Source organism: Solea senegalensis, linkage group LG5, assembly GCF_019176455.1.
Source record: "Solea senegalensis isolate Sse05_10M linkage group LG5, IFAPA_SoseM_1, whole genome shotgun sequence".
In the NCBI taxonomy this organism is placed as follows: Eukaryota; Metazoa; Chordata; class Actinopteri; order Pleuronectiformes; family Soleidae; genus Solea; species Solea senegalensis.
The window spans coordinates 5,667,659-5,685,932 of NC_058025.1; the positions used below are offsets into that span (position 1 = coordinate 5,667,659).

Consider the following 18,274-nt stretch of genomic DNA (forward strand, 5'->3'; position numbering starts at 1 on the left):
CCATTCCATTCCCAGTATGGTAGAGATCCTACACAAATCAAGTCAAACATTCTGCTGAGCCAGTGTTTGGTTTGTCCATTCTGATTCTAGGACCCAACACAAGGATAAAGAGCTCTTTCCAATACTGACAATCCTTCACACTGCACCTTTAATTGACCAAAACATGATCATTTTAACACCATAGTGGACGCAGAAATCACAGACACGGCTTTTTTAAAACTTGAGGAAGCACTCAAAACCATTACCCACCATGTCTAGACGACCCACTATCATAGCTGTGTTGTTAAAAACACCTGAATCTAGTTTCTGAAAGTGAAAGTTCACGTTTGAAGACAAATATTTGATCAGTACTTTTCTCTACACAGCTATGATGGTAAATGGTGACTGTGTTTCCTGAGGCACATCAGTACAGGACATTTTGTTAAAGTCGGATCGTCTCATGGACTCCGGAAGTGACGTGAGACTTCACTTCTTCGGTGGTAATTAGAACAATCTGTAGTTGGGTGCAAGCAGACTGGGATACTCCTCAGAATTAGCACTCTGTGGTTACCTGGGGTTGCATGACGTGACGTTTGTTTTGTGTGAACGGAAGAATTAACGGCTGAATTGAATTAAAACGGGGAAGTCTGTGTGGTGGAGGAACACTCACAGTGTGTCTCTTCATTTAATTCAACTCCAGTTCATGAGCCAACGAGCCACACAGTGAATAAAAGGAATCATTTGAAGTGAAAATTGATTACGTAGCATCTGTTGTTAACGTATGCTTCAGTATAAGCTTTTATATTTAGCATTTGCGTCTATTCCAGAGACATTTGTGTTTGGGTCCCATTACTTCCTGCTGGCATCACGGGGCCTTTGTTGCTGCCCCATGTTGTGTTTTTTTTTTTAGCATTTAAACGGAAATATCGTGCATTAAAATCTTCACCAGTGGAATTTTTAAATGATGGTCACTTACTTGAAGGCCACTCACTCGTTTGGAGGCCGAGTGAAAGCTGCGGTACACTTGAGTAGGGGGCATTAACGTGCAACCGTTGCTCTGAGAGCCGTGAACAGCAGTAGTCTTTGAGTTTTAAATATATCCACTAAAGTGGCACAGAATACCTTTCTAACACATTCCAGACAAATGGCATTGTTACAGCTTTGTGGTCCAGGGATTGGCAAGCCGAGCGACACTTTACAGAACTGTAGTTAGCAGACTAAAGGATATAAAGAGCAACACATACATTTAACTTTTCTATTAAAGTGTGAAACGGGGGATTTATAGAAAAGGACAGGCGGATTTATCCTTTCCGTGCTTGTAAATGCTGAGCATGCAATTACCCCTATAATAGAGGCGTTGTGTCCAAATTGGAGCCATTAAAGTGATTTAACAGTGCATGGATTGGTCCTGGCATTTGTGAGGATGTGTACACATGGGGTGTAGGGGAATGGGTGTTTAATCACAGCGTTTTAGAGCTCAGTAATAGCAGAGCAGCACATGTAGAACACTGTCATGGCACAGAGTACAACTTACTCATTAGAGACTGTTGTTTGGTTTGTGCTCCACCCTCTGTTTGGGTTTAAAATGGGTTTGTTTCATCGATTGCCGTCAGTATTGTCACTGATGCTGATGCTGTTTAACCACAAGTGTCTGCTTTTCTGACAAATTACAAATTGCCAGCAACTGTGCACTGTTGTGTTTGAGTCAATGTCATTTTATACAGTCATTAGGTTGTTGTTTTTTTTAGCAGAGCAGAACATTTACTTTATCCGTGTCATTTGTGTGTAACATTTAGTTTGGTTTTATTGGTGGAAATTGAATATAACACAAATGAAAGTTTGTGTAAGTGTGTTATCGCTTTGAAATAAACACTCCTTTGGATGCATTTGGATGCAGAAGCCTACTATGCAAATAAATCTGAGGCCTAAACCAATGAAGGAGACTGAGGAAATGGCGCTGGAAGTGGTACGTGAAGGCCACGGTCGCTGGCGTCACAGTCTCCCCAAGATTTCTTTCTTCTTTTGGCTTCTCCCTTTTACGACAGATTCCCTTCTTGATTTAAGCCTCCCATTTATCCAGCACTAAGGGTACACTGGATGTGGCCCCCCTGCTGTGGCTGAGGTCAATTTAGAGTGTCCAGTTAACAATGAGCAATGGGGATTGGGTACCTTGCTCAGAGGTTCCCCAGGCCCTTGACCTGGCTGGGATTCAAACTGGCAACTCTCCGTTTACAAGCCCAGTTCCCTTCCATTCAGCCATGGGCTGACCCAGTCCCCCCAACATACAATTATTTCCACTTGACATTGACTTTTGAACACCTTTTAATTATTATTTTTCATCCGAACAACTTATTCAATCTAAACTAAATTCTCTGCTATTAATATTTTGTTTAATGAGTGTAGCACTTGCTCAGGTCAGGGCTATCTTAAACAAACACTTTTTAGAGGTTTGGTTTGTAGAGGTTTACAACGTTTATAACTGAGACAGATTTGGAGGTTGTTTATCCTGAATAGGATGGAACTCACATTGAACACACTTTTACCTTACCCTCTATTTGCTAGGTTTTGCGTTGGATTTCTCGGGAGAGAATGCGAATGATCTTCCTTTTGATAAACAGCCCTTCCATCTCTACGTTTTATGTTTCCCATCCCCTGTTCAACCTCTTTACCACCGACGGATGGCATTTAATACATCTTCTACATCCTCAAAGACACCTCCTGGAAGAAAGGAATTCTTCAGAATAAATAGGTCCTGGCTTTTTTCTATGTTTTCCCCCCTTATCTGCTTTGAAATGCAGGAAACCCTTTCACTCTCTCCTCCACTGCTTCTTCCTTCTTGCCCCCACCACTCCCCACACACCTCTTTTTGCCCCCGTCTGTGCTCTGTTGCACTGGAGTGGAGCCCCTGTACAGGCGTGGCATCCTGGGGAGAACTAGTAAAGCATTTATTACAGGCTTTGCAGTTCTGTATTATACTGGCGAGCACAGAGCCACTCATGCTTGGCCTTTAACTTCCCTCTGAAGTTCAGCCATACATGAAAGGAGGGGGCTCCGCTCCACTAATATATTCCCGATTTAATATTGAATCAGGAAAAAGAAAGGCATTGTGGGGTAAAGATGAAAAAAAAGCAAAGAGGGGCTGAAAATTGCGTTTTAAAAATGTAAATGAGATGTGTTTTCTGTGGCTCTTTTGCTGCTCGTTTGCTGATTAAATATCACGTGGTGACACTAGCAATGCCCAGCGGAGCTTTTGAACCCTGGATCTGTGAAGAATCCTTTTCTGAGGCTTTGTGCGTGGGCTTTCTACCATAACTTCCTCTCAAGTAACAATATGGGGACGAGCGGACAGGAAGCAAGTCTTCTTTCTCACCACCACATTCACTCACTCGACGACCGCCCTGATGTTAACTTTGCCCGGCTCGGGGTGCAAGTGGAAAATCTCTTGCGTCCGTAAAAGAAGTAAAGGCGAATTAGTACAAGCACCCGTTTTTAATTTTTTTTTTCCCCTTTGAAAGACCCCCCCCTCTCATCACTTAAATCGCATCCTCATTGGTGGCTTGTACTTTTTTAGGTCAGGCTTTTTTCTTTTTTTTTGTCAGTGTTTGGGGACATTTCTGTGATATTTTATTGGTGTGCTCGCCATACGGAGGGGGACAATGGGCAGGACATCAGACACACCCTAATTTTGGATTTCTCCCTTCTCTTCCGCCTCTTCTCTCTCTTCTGGGTGTTTTTTTTGTCCGCTCTGTGTGTCCTGGACGAAGGAGAGACCCTCCTACACAGAGCGTGCAAGAAGAACCAAGTGGAAACTGTGCTTCAGATCCTGGCGCTTCCTGGCACGGACGTCAACATTAAGGGTAAGACTTCCTCTTTTTTTGTTCTGTTTTTTTTAAACGTTTTCCGTGTCTCTGTAACCTCTGTGTCACTGTCATCTCGCTTCATTCTCACTGTTTGCTCTTGGGTTTTCGAGGAGCGATTAACATTGAAGAGGAAGAAAAAGAGGGGGGTGAGAAAAAATAGGAGTGTGTGTGCGCGTCGTCATCGAGGTTAACCTTTAACTAAAATGTAAAGGGTGTGTCCAGGAAGAGCAGGATGGGTTTAGAGGCTCAGAGTTATACATTATGGTTTTTTTTTGCTAAGTGAATTGAATCAATTTTGAGATTTCAGGGGGATTTCCTCTCTTCCTCTCTTTAGGTCAAATATAATAACTTGTCCTCTTTTCGCGTAAAACGTTATCAACGTTTAGTAGCTGCCTAAATGAACGTGTTCCTTTGTAGGGAGAAAAGAGGTGACGTCTGAAATCAAATCACTTTACGCCGACACCTTGCAGTTGTCAGACTGGAGGAGCCCATAAATGCGGCAGAACATTTGTGGCCACTGGAATTTAAATTTCAGACAAAACATCGATGTCATAATGTTTTTATTTTGTAATATTAGTCCATTCATTTTGGTATATATATATATATATCTTAGAAAATGTACAAAAACGAAAACAGAGCTAACAGTTTTAACCCGTACAGCCTGTTGGTTCTCGGTCACATGTCTCATGGCTTTGTCTGAATCATTGTGCTTTTTCTTCTAACATATTTAAAATGAAGTTATACGTACAGTATTGTGTTTACGGCTTCCGTCACTTCACATTATTTGCGTTTTTTCAAAAGTTTAGTGTGAGTTGCTCCAAATTAAGCTTGCTAGCTTGTTTGCTAACTGAGTTAGCAATGGAGAGCGCTAGCTGTGACAGATAACAACAAACTTTTCTCTGTGTGTGTGTGTGTGTGTGTGTGTGTGAACATGTAGACTACGCAGGCTGGACGCCGCTGCATGAAGCGTGTAATCACGGCAGCACCGCGTGTGTAGAGGCTTTGCTGCGTTACCTCCCCGCACCTGTGCTCCATCACCAGGTGGGAGGAGTCAGTCCACTTAACGACGCCCTGCGGAACGGACACGTGGACATAGCTAAACTGCTACTGGAGCACGCAGGTGAGTAGACTTCAGTAATACACTCTGAGACTCAGCCTTCAGGACATGTATTTTCTGCTTCTAGGCTGAATATTTTGAATTCAAAAGGGATTTTTGAGGTTTGAGTTTGAATTACTGAAACAAAGTAGCTACAATTTAAGATTATTTTCATAATCCAATAATCGGTTGATTCTTTTTGAGTTGTTTGGTCCAAAAATGTTCAGGAATTTTTTTTCCTGATTTTTCCCAAACCTCGAAACGATCATGTTTTGTCCACAAAGCAAAATGTAGTTAATAGTTGATTAATAATGAATTAATTGGTTAACCGCTGCTGCCCTAATCACCAATGACTTTATTGTAGAGTTTCAGTGTGTGGTCATATTAAATGAATGGGGTCAGTAAAATGTAAAAATTGATATTTGTATTGATTTTATTGAATTTGTCGGATACATTCTGTGAGAATCTCTTTTTTAACCAAGCAACATTGTTACGGAAATATCGCTCAATTGAATCATGAATGGAATCAATTCAGGAAAATTGTTAGCAACACCCAGCGCTACTTTACATCTTGCTGTAGAATTCGTAAGTCGATTGCAAATGAATGAATTCGCTGTATGGATTTGTTTTCTTCAGTTCGACAGATATTGTGAGTTATCGCAACGATTGTCTTGCAATATATGCTAATATTTGTGCTTCGTCTGCTCTCATACAGCCACAACTACTATTACTGAGCTCTGCCGCTAAAATCACACTATCATAATTATCAGTGTGAGCTGCCAAAGCTGCAAATTAAGGTACAAAAGACAAACATTAATAAACTACTATGATTATTAAATTAAAGCCTGTTTGGACTTGAACAAATATGGGCTGTGCTGTCGTGCCATCACGTGGACACTGGGATTCGGGGAAAAATACTGCAGTATTATGTGGATGATGGCTGTAAATTAATGGAAAAATCAATTCCTTTGTGTGTCCAGGTGCATGTTAATTAGGTCAGGCCAGTTGCTTTTACTGGGACTGCCAATCAAAATAGGAGCATGTTTTTTCTTTTTTTCTTTTTTATTACAGGTTTCTCTCACTGCGAGATTGGTCTCGGTGCTTCATTTTTGCAAGTGCCATTAATCTGGGCGCTTCAATTAAAAATGGCTACTCTAACTGTATGTTGCATGTTTATGTTTCCTAAGTGGATGGGATATACCCAACTGTTTTTATAAGTCTTTGTGTAATCCATCTTGCTTAAAACGATTCATTAAACCAAATGGTCTCCATCACGCTGATGGAATCATATAATGTTAAAATAAAACACTTTTAACTTGTCTGTCCAGTTGGCTGCCAAGAGAGCTAATCTGTAGAATTAGCCATTTAGCTGATGATTTAGTGCAGCGGTGGGCTGCGTGTCACTGCTGCTGCAGAAGCCAAGGCGAGCTTTCAATTTAATGTAGCCAACAAATGTAGCGCCGCTTACTGACAGATTGAATGCTGTTGTGACCTTATAAGCAAGGCCACTTTTATCTTAACTATCCTCCCGGTGGAGCGGGAAGGACCTGTTGATGGTGGGGGCTTTTCACGGGACATTCCACGGATTTTAAATTGAGTTCATTTGTCACATAAATGCCTGTTTAGCCTGTAAAAAGCAGCGGACTCTGAAGGAAGCTTCCTTAAAACAAGGGTCTCAAACTCAAATGACCTGAGAGCCACGGAGTGTCAAGTGAAAAACACAACTTTAGGACAGGATTCCAAAATAAAAGTATGTGTTTTGATATGGAATGATAAATAGTTCACGGTGTGAGCATATTTATTAAGTACGGATATTTTGAGACCTCTACTCTAAAGTGGAGTGAAGTTGGATGCTTCTGTTTTTAAAGCAGAACACCAACAGAGTTCAAACTAGCAGTGTAGTTTGGGGAGAGATTGCTTGATTTAGATACTGAGATCACAACCTTGGGTGTCCATCAATAACTGTATTGGTCAGTTGAACTAAGCAGTTAAAGCTAATTTCAGAAACAAAACCCTCCAAATGTGTTACAAATATTCTGCTCCAATAAACAGCTCACAACATACACACTGTTTTTTAAATTGTAGTTCAAGTTCTAAGCACAGGAGTTAACAAAGGCAGAATATAAGCAAATAACTAGCAGCAGAGCACTGAGATGACTTCTAGAGAGCCGTGACGTTCACCACACAGAGGTCTGTAGCAATGTGGCCACCAGTGACTGGAGAACCAGGAAATAAGTAGGTGCTTGATGAAGGGATTGGGAGCAGGTGTGCTCCTGCTGCAGGTGAGCTGAATGTAGGAGGAGACGTAGGCGGAGAAGAAGGCGGAGCGTGACACTGACATGGATTACTATGACTGAGCTCATTGAGGCATTTACTAGACATATCGTCTTATCCACTATAGAGATTTAAATGACTTCCTAATTTCTTACTCATGGGCCTAGCACCCTCCCCGGCGACAAACATGGAGACAGCAGCAACCACATCTAGGTTTTTGAATAGTTTGCTGCACAATGTATCTTAGCAGTAGAATATCTGAATATTTACCCATGATTCAATGTTTCGACACTGTTTTTTTTACTTGTAAGTCTTTGAATTTTCCCGTGAATGCTAACGTTGAAAGAAAGTAAACACGAGTTGTCTGCTGACTTAATCTGTAAGCAACAATTAACGAGCTATAACTCAGACGATTCAAATTTTGAAAGGATATCAACTAATTATCCTTATTGTCACAACCCAAAAGACGCTGGTATGATACAGATATGGATGTCCAGTCAGCTCATCCCTAACTCTGCGCTGTTAACGCACTGCTTGAGAGTAAACAGTTTGGATTTCCCACTCTGCTCTGCCATCAATTGGAGTGTATATAATGTTTTTGTTTATTCTGTTGTTATTTGAGGGATTTGCTAAGAGCACGACAACAATGCTTTATACATTAATAACAAACTAGTCCTTGCGTCGTGTTCATAAAGAATGATGTGCTCACAGAAATGATACTGGGGCCCCAGAGGCTTGAGCAGTTGTTTGTTTTTTTCCCGCTGTATTAATCCTCGATCATGTATAATGTCTCTTTACTCGCCGTACTACACAGAACTGTTCAAACAGATTACCTCGTAAGATATCTGTTAATGTCTTTTTTGACAAGATTTAAGGAGTCAGGACGCGTCCAAATTCCCATGCAGTTTTTTTTCTTTAATGTGTCACGACACGTCGAGCTCGGCGCCTGCATGTTTGCGTGCCACGTGCGCTCGGCGCTCAGGAGGGTTGAAGCGAGCGTGACGGGTGTCGGAGCTCGGGGGACGCGGCGAGGGGTACGGCACCAGGTGTCGGAGGAGATGCACGCGTACGTGTTTTTGAGGGAGGAGTGTAATTTGCTCGCGGTGAACAAATCTCCCATGTAGCGTATACTGTACGTCTGCCTCTGCTCACTTCTCAGTTTGCCTAATTATAGTTAATTTGATTCGACTTTCCCATTAACACATGTACATATTCTGTCCTCAAAAAATAAATTAGACTGGGATTGTTTAGTCCCGGAGAGGAAACAAGAGAGCGCTCCCCTTTTTTCTTTTTCTTTTTTTTCCCCTCCCTCCCTCGTTCAGTAACAGGAGGGGAAAGCAAATTAAAAGAGGTCAGCGGAAGAAGCAGCTATCTATCAGTAAAATTAGAAGACCGTGTGTAGACGTTGGGCCTGCTGTCTCGGCCCGGTCTCTTTGCAAGGACCGAGCAGAACAATAGGAGTGAGGATCTTCTGAATTTTAAACACTTCTTCCCCCCCCTCGCTCTGGTCCTGACTGTTTGCTTCTTCCTCACACCTTGATGGTGGGGTATCCAGAGGCAACAACAGGGAGTTGTTGAGGAGGTGGTCCTCTTGACTCTAGGCTAGAACTGTTTCTCTTGTTCCCTTTCCCATGATCTTCATGTGGTTGCCGAGTCCAGGTTGTAAAATGTAAAAAAAAGGAAAAGTTTTTGGCTTTGGGGGGGATGGCTGCATCACGCATACTTCCATTAACCCTCCTTATGTTGTGACTCATGTCAGTTTTTTACTCGGACAGGACTCTTGTGCTCGTGGCTGTTTTTTTGAAAGCAGCCATAAATGAGTTTGTTTGCCGGGGAGACTTGCTGCAGCGTAAAAACGCTTCCTGAAAACACTCTCGTTTTTGTATTCTTTTTGTTTTTATTTATCACATTCCTTTTTCCTCCAGTGTGCCTGCTACATCTCCAGAAACTGTGTTTTTTTTTTATTTTATTTAGGCATTCACCCTGTTGTTGTCCTAGTTGTTTCCAACAGACAGGCTGAACCTCGCTGCCAAGGCCAGAGAGAGAGAGAGAGAGAGAGAGGGCAACTCTGACACTGGCACACCAACAAAGCTTTATTTGGGAGTGATCTCACCCCCTTTGTAAGCTTGTCTGCATGGAGGCTTTTGTGTGTGTGTGTGTGTTTTTAGGGTGAATTGTAGATCGGGGGTTTGGATCCCACCTCCTACCCCCTTCTACCTCAGTCCCTCCAGGCTTATAGAGCTGGCAAAGAAACGATGCCATGGCTGAGGGCAAGGCTGACTCCCCTCCTCCTCCCTTTGCCCATGGCCACCCCACATGACCCTGTGTATATTAAGTGCGTGTGTGTGTGTGTGTGTGTACATGTCTGTAGTAGGCTGCGAGGACACATTTTTGATTCATACCTATCTTTGTGAGGACATTTTGACCTTGAAAGAGCTTCTTTTGACGGGTTGAGTCTTGGTTTTAGGGTTAGACATTTAGTTGGGATGATTTGAAATTAGGCTAAGGAGCTGCAGAGAATGTATGTAAGTGTCCTCGCTCAGGATGCTTTACAAGAATGTGTGTTTCCTTGGCTATTTTGCTGTATGATTAGACATACACAAATGCTATGTTACAGAGATAGTTGAGGTTTTACTTCGTACGTTACACACAGTCGTAGATGATTCAGGCCATCGGACGATAGAGAACAGGTGTTTTTGTTTCAGGCTTCTGCAGAGCATCTCAGCTGCTGTCCCCGTTCACGTCTTAACTACAGCTTAACTGCAGCGTAACACAAAAACGCTGCACAAGTATCGCAAACAAAACAAAAATGATGCTCCTCGTCCCCCCCCCGTCTGTCCTCCGCTGGTTGAGTTGTTTAAATTTTGCAGGGTGGCCCAAGGCAGCCAGTACCTCTGATTGGAATGGAAAATAACCCACAGCCTTTAACTGTGCAGTTCAGACCTGGCACACACACACACACACACACACACACACACACAGGAGGTGTGTCAGTGAGCAAAGGGGGTGGAGAAATAAAGAAAAGATCCTTTAAGCTGTCACCACTCGGCCCTGTGACTGTAATCGCTGATGGCGTCCTCTCAATACAGCCCACCGTGTTAGTAAGCACATGGAGTCCGCCTAGACTTATAAAAACACACACACACACACTCAGATTCGTTTAGAGGCTTGAAGAGTACAAAAATAAAGAAGTATAGAAGCACAGTATTATTATTTGTTTGTCAGACGACAGCAGAGGCTGCTGCACGACTTCCGTCTTGAATGTGTTGTTTTGTGGAGTTTTGCGCGTCTCGCACGCACACACACACACCAAAACACGCGCTCGCGCTCGCCGCGCTGCATGCGTCGGTCCCTGCAGACCTTAACGTGAACAAGTGTTTGTGGAGCAGAAAAATGTCATTTGCTCAGTGGCACAGGAAACACACGATCCCCTCGGACCGCCGCAGACTGTCATGGTTTGTCTGTGTCTGTTTGTCCATCTCTGTCATAGACACACACACACACACACACACACTCAGAGGTTGCGTGTTCGACCCACTTGGGCCTCTTCACTGTCAACATGGTAAAGAAAGTTCATTCCGCTCAGCACTTATTTCCCTGTGGGTCTTGAACTGGAAGCTGCGAGGAGCTGAGCTCTCGTACCATTAGAGGTGAGGCTGATGTTTCAGCTGCAGGTTTCTCCAGGCTGTATTTCAAGGACTTCCCTCGCTGGGATTTTTTTTTTTCTGACTATATACTTCTTTTATCCTCCTCTCACCGTGCCTGTTTCATGCTATCTAACCCCCCAACCCCACACACACACACACAACCTTTACTTGTGTGTTTTTAGCGTGGCTGCAGTTGTATTTTGATGGCGTCTCGTGGGACTAAAATTAAAGTTATATGAAGTTGTGTTCGTGAAACACTTGATTTCAATGAACTCAAATTGAGGTCACTGTGTTGCCGTCTGTCTTGACCAGGTCTTCCTTGAAAAAAGAGGTTCTTAATCCCAATGGGACTTTTTCCTTCTATAAATGTTAAATAAAATAAATAACATTGAACTGAAATTACCAAACTGAATTTGCAGTTGCATTAACTCGAAAAACCGAAATCAGATATTTTCCCCAGATCACTCCGCCCCAGTGTGTCGGTGTGTTTCAAAGTATCACAAATCAATTCACTTTTCCATTCGGTCAGAAAAATCTCAGGTAAATCATTCAAGAGTCGTGTGTTTCATGATGAAATAGTTGAATAATTGAATGGTATCTCTTTGAAAACGGTTGTAAACACGAATGTAAACATTTTGTTGAATTGTGAACTGAAATTGCTCGTAACGTGTTAACTTTCATTTCAGTGAAGTTAAATATCTCACGGTTATGTTCTACATCTGTCCCCACAGTGAGCGGTGGGTTCACGAAAGTCAGAAAAGTCACAATTGTTCCGTTTGTATACGTGTGGGTCAGAGATGAGCCAAATAAAAACTCATGTTGCTCTTTGTCACAGAGGTTTCCTTGCGCGCTCCTCATAGCTTCACCTTTGCAAAGTACAAACTCGCAGGTCTTGCTCTTTTTTTTTTCTTCTTCTTCTTCTTCTTTTCAAACAACCGCAGCGTTCAGTAAGAACGAAGGCCAACGGGAGCCGGCGTACGTGAAAGGAAGAGAGCGGGGGTCAAGGAACATTAAACTAGATTTATTTATTTCTCACACTGACAAGGTTCAGTTAGTCATACGCTTGTTTCTATGGACGACGCGATAATTGAGAGCCGCGGATTTTTGCAAGTGTTGAAAACACATCTGCAAACAAAAGCCCGTTTCAAGGTTCACTTCATCTCTTTTATGAGTTCCTGTGCTGATTGAAAAGGAATAACAGCGTGGGTAAAGGCCAGAGAGGAGTTTGTTTTGTTGGCCATGAAGATCACTCTCTGTCTCTGCACAACAACCCTGAACTTAAATCATCATACACTCCACAAGTGCAAAATGATAGTACTCTGTCCCCCGCGCTCCTGCCTCTTGTACTTTCAACAACTCTTGAAGGAATTAAAAAGTACATTTGAAACAAAAGGAAAAGGAAAAAAAAAAACATTTTTATTCATTGACAAGAAGTCAGCCGCAGCGGCCCTCGCAGCGTTCGTCAAGTGTCGTAACGCTTAATTGTTCCCGCCATAAAGTCCACCTCGAGCTCACCTTCACATGAGCGCTGCAACGGGAGAACAAAGAGTTACGAGCGGCGCCGAGACGGCGGATCCGTCGTTGGTTCCTTTCACTGCGAGTGCAAGACGGGTCGGGAGGCGCGGCGGCGTCAAATGTAAAGAGAAGCGCTTTCAAGGTGAAGTCGGGTGCGGTGAGGTCGACTCTGTTGCAGCTTGTTTAAGGAATTAATCTGATTGCATATTCATGTGATCAACAGGAAAGTGCTGCTATTCATGAAGTAGTACCTTTGTAATGTTAAACCAGGATCCGGCTTGTGTTTCCACTATGGGTCAGCTATGTACATTCATACCTGTGTGACACCGTATGTTGAATCGTCAATTGAATTGGGTTTCCATCAGGGCTTGTTTTTCCGTATTTTAGCCTTTTTCTCTACAGAGCGCCCCCTTGTGTCTGCCGCGTTATCCTCACCGTCGTTAAAACTCACTGCAGACGCTGACCATTGACCGTGGAGCCATGTCCATGCTGATGCCGATGGAAGAACCGAAGAACCGCCCACCGGCAAACAGACATCGTTTGTTCAGACATCATAAAAACTCCTTTACAACGATAGCAAACATTGAGGAAGTGCAAATGCGCATAAATGCACCGTGAACAGAGTTTCTCCAGGTCAGAATTCGTTTGGCATGCATGCGTCTTTGTTTTACCAGTTCTTGCCATGCAGTCGTTTCCTCTTCCTCGACTTTCGTCTGCTTCTTTTTCAGCAGCTCGGCCGCGATCAACGTCTACGATAATATGATCTTATAACCGGAGGCGGGTGAGTGTCGTGCCCTAAAGCAGTTCTTGTTTCTCACGAGACTTCCTGATTTCGGGGGCCGGCGGGCGCTGATCTTGCGAGGCTAGTTTTCCACGAAAAGACAATAGATCTCCCCACATCAAGACATTTAACCATCACAATATTCCACTTTAAAAATCAAGTTCAAACGGATTTATAATCACCTGTAATTTGTTGGAATAATGCATGTCTGTAAAAGTAAAACACTCTTTTAAGTTCATGTATTGATTTTTCCTCTCTTCTTTTTTTTTTTCTGTTGGCTTCACTTTCAAATAGTGTGAGTAACTATATTAGAGACACATTTGCATTTCAAGCAAAAATCCTACTCAACAGTTTGGGGATTATCCGACACGTATTTGTATTCACTCCAGTCGCTCCTGGTCCTGGCAGTCACAGCATCATCTCTGCTGTCACTTTGGTCGCCAGGTCTTTCTGATGCTAACATGATTGCAGTGCCCTCTGTTTACACGTGGCGTTTAAATGCGCTTTCTGTGACCGCTTCAAAGTACAGGTGTAAATACACATATGTTACATAAGCGAGAGTCCACATCTGTAGCAGCTGCAGCAGTTGGTGTCCATGCCCTTCTCCCTTAGACACAGCCCTTTTAAATGATGCTCACCTGTGACTGGGGACAGCAGTTTCCACTTTCGATGTGATGATCGTTAGTCTAATTTAGGCAGAATTCAAAGGGAGATGTACTGTAATTCTGGGCGTAACGCCACACACTCTCCATGTTTCTTTTTTACACACACTGACTACAGAGTGTTCCGGCTCAGACCCCGGTGCTAAAGCAGAGGCAGATTTTTTTAGCATATTCATATACGTCTGGCTGGTGTTTCTCTCCCCCCTGCATCTGATGCCTCTCTCTCCCTCTCTCTCTCTCTCTCCCTCTCTCCGCTGGCTGCTTTTGGTGCTTGACTTGTTGTTTTTTTGCTGTGGTTTCTAGTCGCTAGCGAGCATCTCCCCGTGGATATGCGATGCCGTGCCCCTGGCTGCAGTTCACACACTCACCCTGCCTCACTTTTTCAGTCTGTGAGGGAGGGAGAGAACGAGAGAGAGAGAGAGAGAGGATGTTTACCCTGCTGTGGAGCTGCTTGGTTTCCAGCTTGTCTGCCTCAGCCCCTCAGACCAGAGAGAAAGAGTCAGAGAGACATAGGGGGAGGGAGCACTGCATCTTTCTTTCCTTCCCTCCCTCCCTCTTTTTGCGCCAATTTTCCCTTCCTCCACTCTTGCTTTTATATTTCTTGTCTTCGCCTGCCCTCTAAAGGCCAAAGGGCTCTGTGCTCAGTATGTATATATATGAATGTGTATGTTTGTGTGTGTGTGTGTGTGTGTGTAGCATCTGGCTGCTGCATCAGGCTCTGGCTTTTTGCTCGTAATGTGAAATCTCTCCTCTCTGCTGTAGCCTCAGTGCGAGCTGATGGTTTAGCAGAATTCATACGCACACGCACACACACACACACACATAAAGGGTGGTGTAATTACCCTGTGCTCTCATGTAATCCCCCAGGTGTTGTATTTATCTCCACTGCAGCATATCTGACACCCAGCGGCAGTACCTGGATTCACTTCAGTCGCCGTGCCTGCACCAAAACCATCCCCCAAGCCTCTGGTCTCATAACAGTGTGTGGTGTATGTGTGTGTGTTACATTATACACAGCAAGTGATGCTATGTTCATGTCTTATGTTGGGGGCGTGTGTGATTTTTGATGTCTGTGTTATAAGTGCCGTTGAACCACGTGCGCGTCTGTAGCCACTGATGTTAAGTACGGAGTCAGTTATTCTCTAGTTATTCTCCAGTGGCTCAAATACACAAGTGCAGTTCAGTTCTGATGCTTTTCGTCTTTTGTGTTTTGCTGCTGTCGCCTCCGACCATCACTTCCTGTGTGCAGCCTACAGGGAACGTCGCCAGGCGACACCAAGCTCTAAACTGAAGACACACAGTCGCGTAGATCTGACGCACTTAAATCGGCTTTTGTTTATATTTAAACTTGAATGTAAATAAGATGAAATGTACAAACGCCAAGCATAAACACACGGATGTATGCAGTCAGCTGAGTGCAGGGCCGTGCTGCGGGGGCTCTTTTTTCAGTGTTACACTGAAGACATCAGAGCAGATTGCTCCTGAAATAAGTGTTTTAGTGTCCAGTTTTAACAGGAGCACGGAAAGAAAAAGGGGGGCAGGTTCTCCAGTGGATCACCGTAAACAAGTAGGACGACCATAATTAGCTCTAATTGTCTTTGCTGTAACAATGTATTTTCCCATGAGAGGAGAATAATATACTGTTTGGTACATTACGGTATTTTTTTGTGTTTTCTATTAGGAACAGTACCAAAATAACCGGCCCCTACCCTTCCATTTTTTGGCACCCTTCCCTTGAGAGTAAAACGGTACGGTATGATTCGGATGGTGCTAGACCGGCTCCACCCACGACAGCTTGGAGCTGATTGGGCGACAGAATTTCCTGTTTTTTTCCGGCCGTCTATTCTCGTAGCTGGACGTCCTCCACTGTTGTCCGTTATGTCACGTTCGATGCCGTAGCTCGCTGTCGTCGCACCAGTACGACATCGCGCCGCGTGGCTCGCAGCCCAGACCCCGTGTGTGTGTGTGTTTCGTCACGCGGTCACGAGAGACACATCCAGGATGCGTTTAAGTTCCAGGTGTGAAGGGTCAAACTCAGTCCTAGAGGACAATAGATAATACACACATTTATTTACGTGTATTTAACTTTTGTCCTTTTTCTTGATTGTGTTTTTTTGTTCTTTACGTTCTACACTAGATACAAATGTTTGATGAAAGAAGAAATAACAACGAGTGGGGAGAAGTAAATCTTTTTTTTTTTTTTTTCCACCTCTGGTTGAAAAACACTCCACACTCTCCAGCACTTGAGCTGGTGGTTTGGGCTTAAAGGCCCCTCGTAGAGCTTAGTCCAAGGCTGGTGCTCTCAAAGGAAAAGCACGGAGCAGTGTGTCGGGATGAAGCAAACAGCCTCGCTTTATAGAAACCATTCTGTCTTTTTTTTCTTTGTAATGTTCATCTTAAGTGACAAAGACGGATCAATTTCTCCGCAGACGCAGTGTCTCATGTGTCTTGTGTGTTTTCTTTTTCCTTGTTTCTTTTGAATCCACAGTCTGATGCTCCTGGTTCTTTCCACGCGCCGGCCGGCTTGGATTATTTTTTATTTTTTTTTGTAAATCATAATCAATTCATTTGTGGATTATTTTCTTGATTGATCGAGTACTTTTTTTGGTCCACAAAATCTGGGGATGATGGCTTTGTTTTGAATGATTTCTAATGACGTGAGGATGAAAATATCCCTATTTTTAGAAGCCAGGAAATTGTTTAATCGTCAAATCAGTTAGTCAATGATCAAAATAGTTGCCCTAACAGCCACTGTTGTTAGATGAGTAATAACAGCAAGAACAGCTTGTTATAAAAACCTGGTGATTATGACCCACGCTGAACATCTACACACACACACACACACACACACAGGAGATGTTGCTCCGCCTCCCGCCCCTCTGCGTTTCTCCTGTGGCCACTTTGATAAAAATCCGATGCTCTTACGTCCTTGACTGCTGCCCCCTCAACACCTGACCCTCGCATGTGAAATGTTGCCGCTTATGTAAAAGTTTATGTAGATTAACGCCACAATTTATGCAGATTGAGTTTTTTGCCACTCAGGCTTCAAGCACGGGAAGGTAGACGAGCGCCGACCTTCCCCGCTAAGAGCGATCTCATAACCTCGGCGTTTAGATCGGTTTCCGGCACAGTTTTTTTTTTTCTTCTTTACATTCAAACCTTTTCTTTTAAATCAAAATTTAAAACAACATTTTTGACATTTTTGTGTTTGAGTCGCAGATAAACACACACATCCGTATACAAACACCGTCCGTCAAGCGGTAACAACTGCCAGCGGCGGTGTCAGGCAGCCTTTCAGCCGTCTTGCGTGTCACGCCGCGCCTCCACAGAGCCATAAACCCACTCACAAGTGGCAGCAGCGGCAGCAGCAGCGGCGAGGTTGAACAGTCAAGTGCCATCAAAGGCAGTTTGCCGCAGAAATGGGTCGATGTGAAAGCAAACAAAGGGCCGGCGCTAAAGTCGGCCCCGCCGCGGCGTAGGCTAAGTGCGCGCGGCCCCGTCTGACACTGGGAAATAAATGGCTTTTCACTTGTGAGCAGACAAAGCAGAAGAATCAACAGAGGAGTTGGTAAAAGTTGCCCATTATAGCGGCGAGTTCTCTTAAGAGGACGGGGAACAAAAGTCGGCGTGAAGTGAGGCAGAGTTTAAAGGGCAAAGGTGACCTGGAAAGTCGTGTGTACGAGGATACAGATACAGATTCAGGATTATATCGACCATGGCCAACACTGCTCTTTACAAATCATAGCAGCCAATGTCTATTCTATGTCCAGTTTTATAATTTTAGATTCATTAGCTGAAATAACTCTCACTCAGTGCTGTTACTTTGACTGTTTGACTCACTAATGTAGTCACATTGATGTCCAATAATGCCGAATGTTCCCCCCCCGTCCTTGAAAGTAGGATTTCAAGGCCCTTGAAAGTTTTTGAAAATTGACATGGGTCCTTGAAAGGGCTTGAATTTTATTTCAAGTTCAAATGAAGTTGATATTTATTTTTACAAACAAATTTTTCCCTCGTTTGTTATGACGCCACCTACTGTCCTCCAAAATTCCAAAGACTGACAAAGTCTGGAAATGAATAAAAGTGGACACTCTTAAGGAAGTCCTTGAAAAATCATTGACTAAGTTGTGGGAACCCTGGTTTCCAGTTGTGTTTCCGTGGTGTGGTCCGCAGCTCAGAGTTCCTGATGTTGTTTCCACTGGCACTTTGTTCCTCCTGCAGTAACCTTTCATTTATTGAATTTTCTTGGTGCTACTAGTCGTATATGTTCCCCTACTCTGCTTCATAGTAGAAATCAGTTCATTTGTTGCGTCCCTGATCACAGTCCAGTCTCAGGTCACTGACATGTTCTGCTGTGAGTCAGCGGCGATAGCGATGAGCCTCCGTCAGGGTCACTCACCCTAAACACAGTTCACACAAGGTGTCAGCGGACGTTAATGCTCAGCTCCAAGCCCAGTGAG

General features: G+C 43.6%; 1 protein-coding gene across 1 annotated transcript in view; it reads left to right on the top strand.

Moving 5' to 3' along the window:
* The window catches only part of slf1 (SMC5-SMC6 complex localization factor 1), a 32,197-nt gene that overhangs the window by 12,458 nt on the left and 1,465 nt on the right, over positions 1–18,274 (top strand). The window contains 2 exon segments of the mRNA XM_044025856.1: positions 3,744–3,836; positions 4,777–4,959. Of these exon segments, the coding sequence (XP_043881791.1) occupies positions 3,744–3,836; positions 4,777–4,959 (276 nt within the window).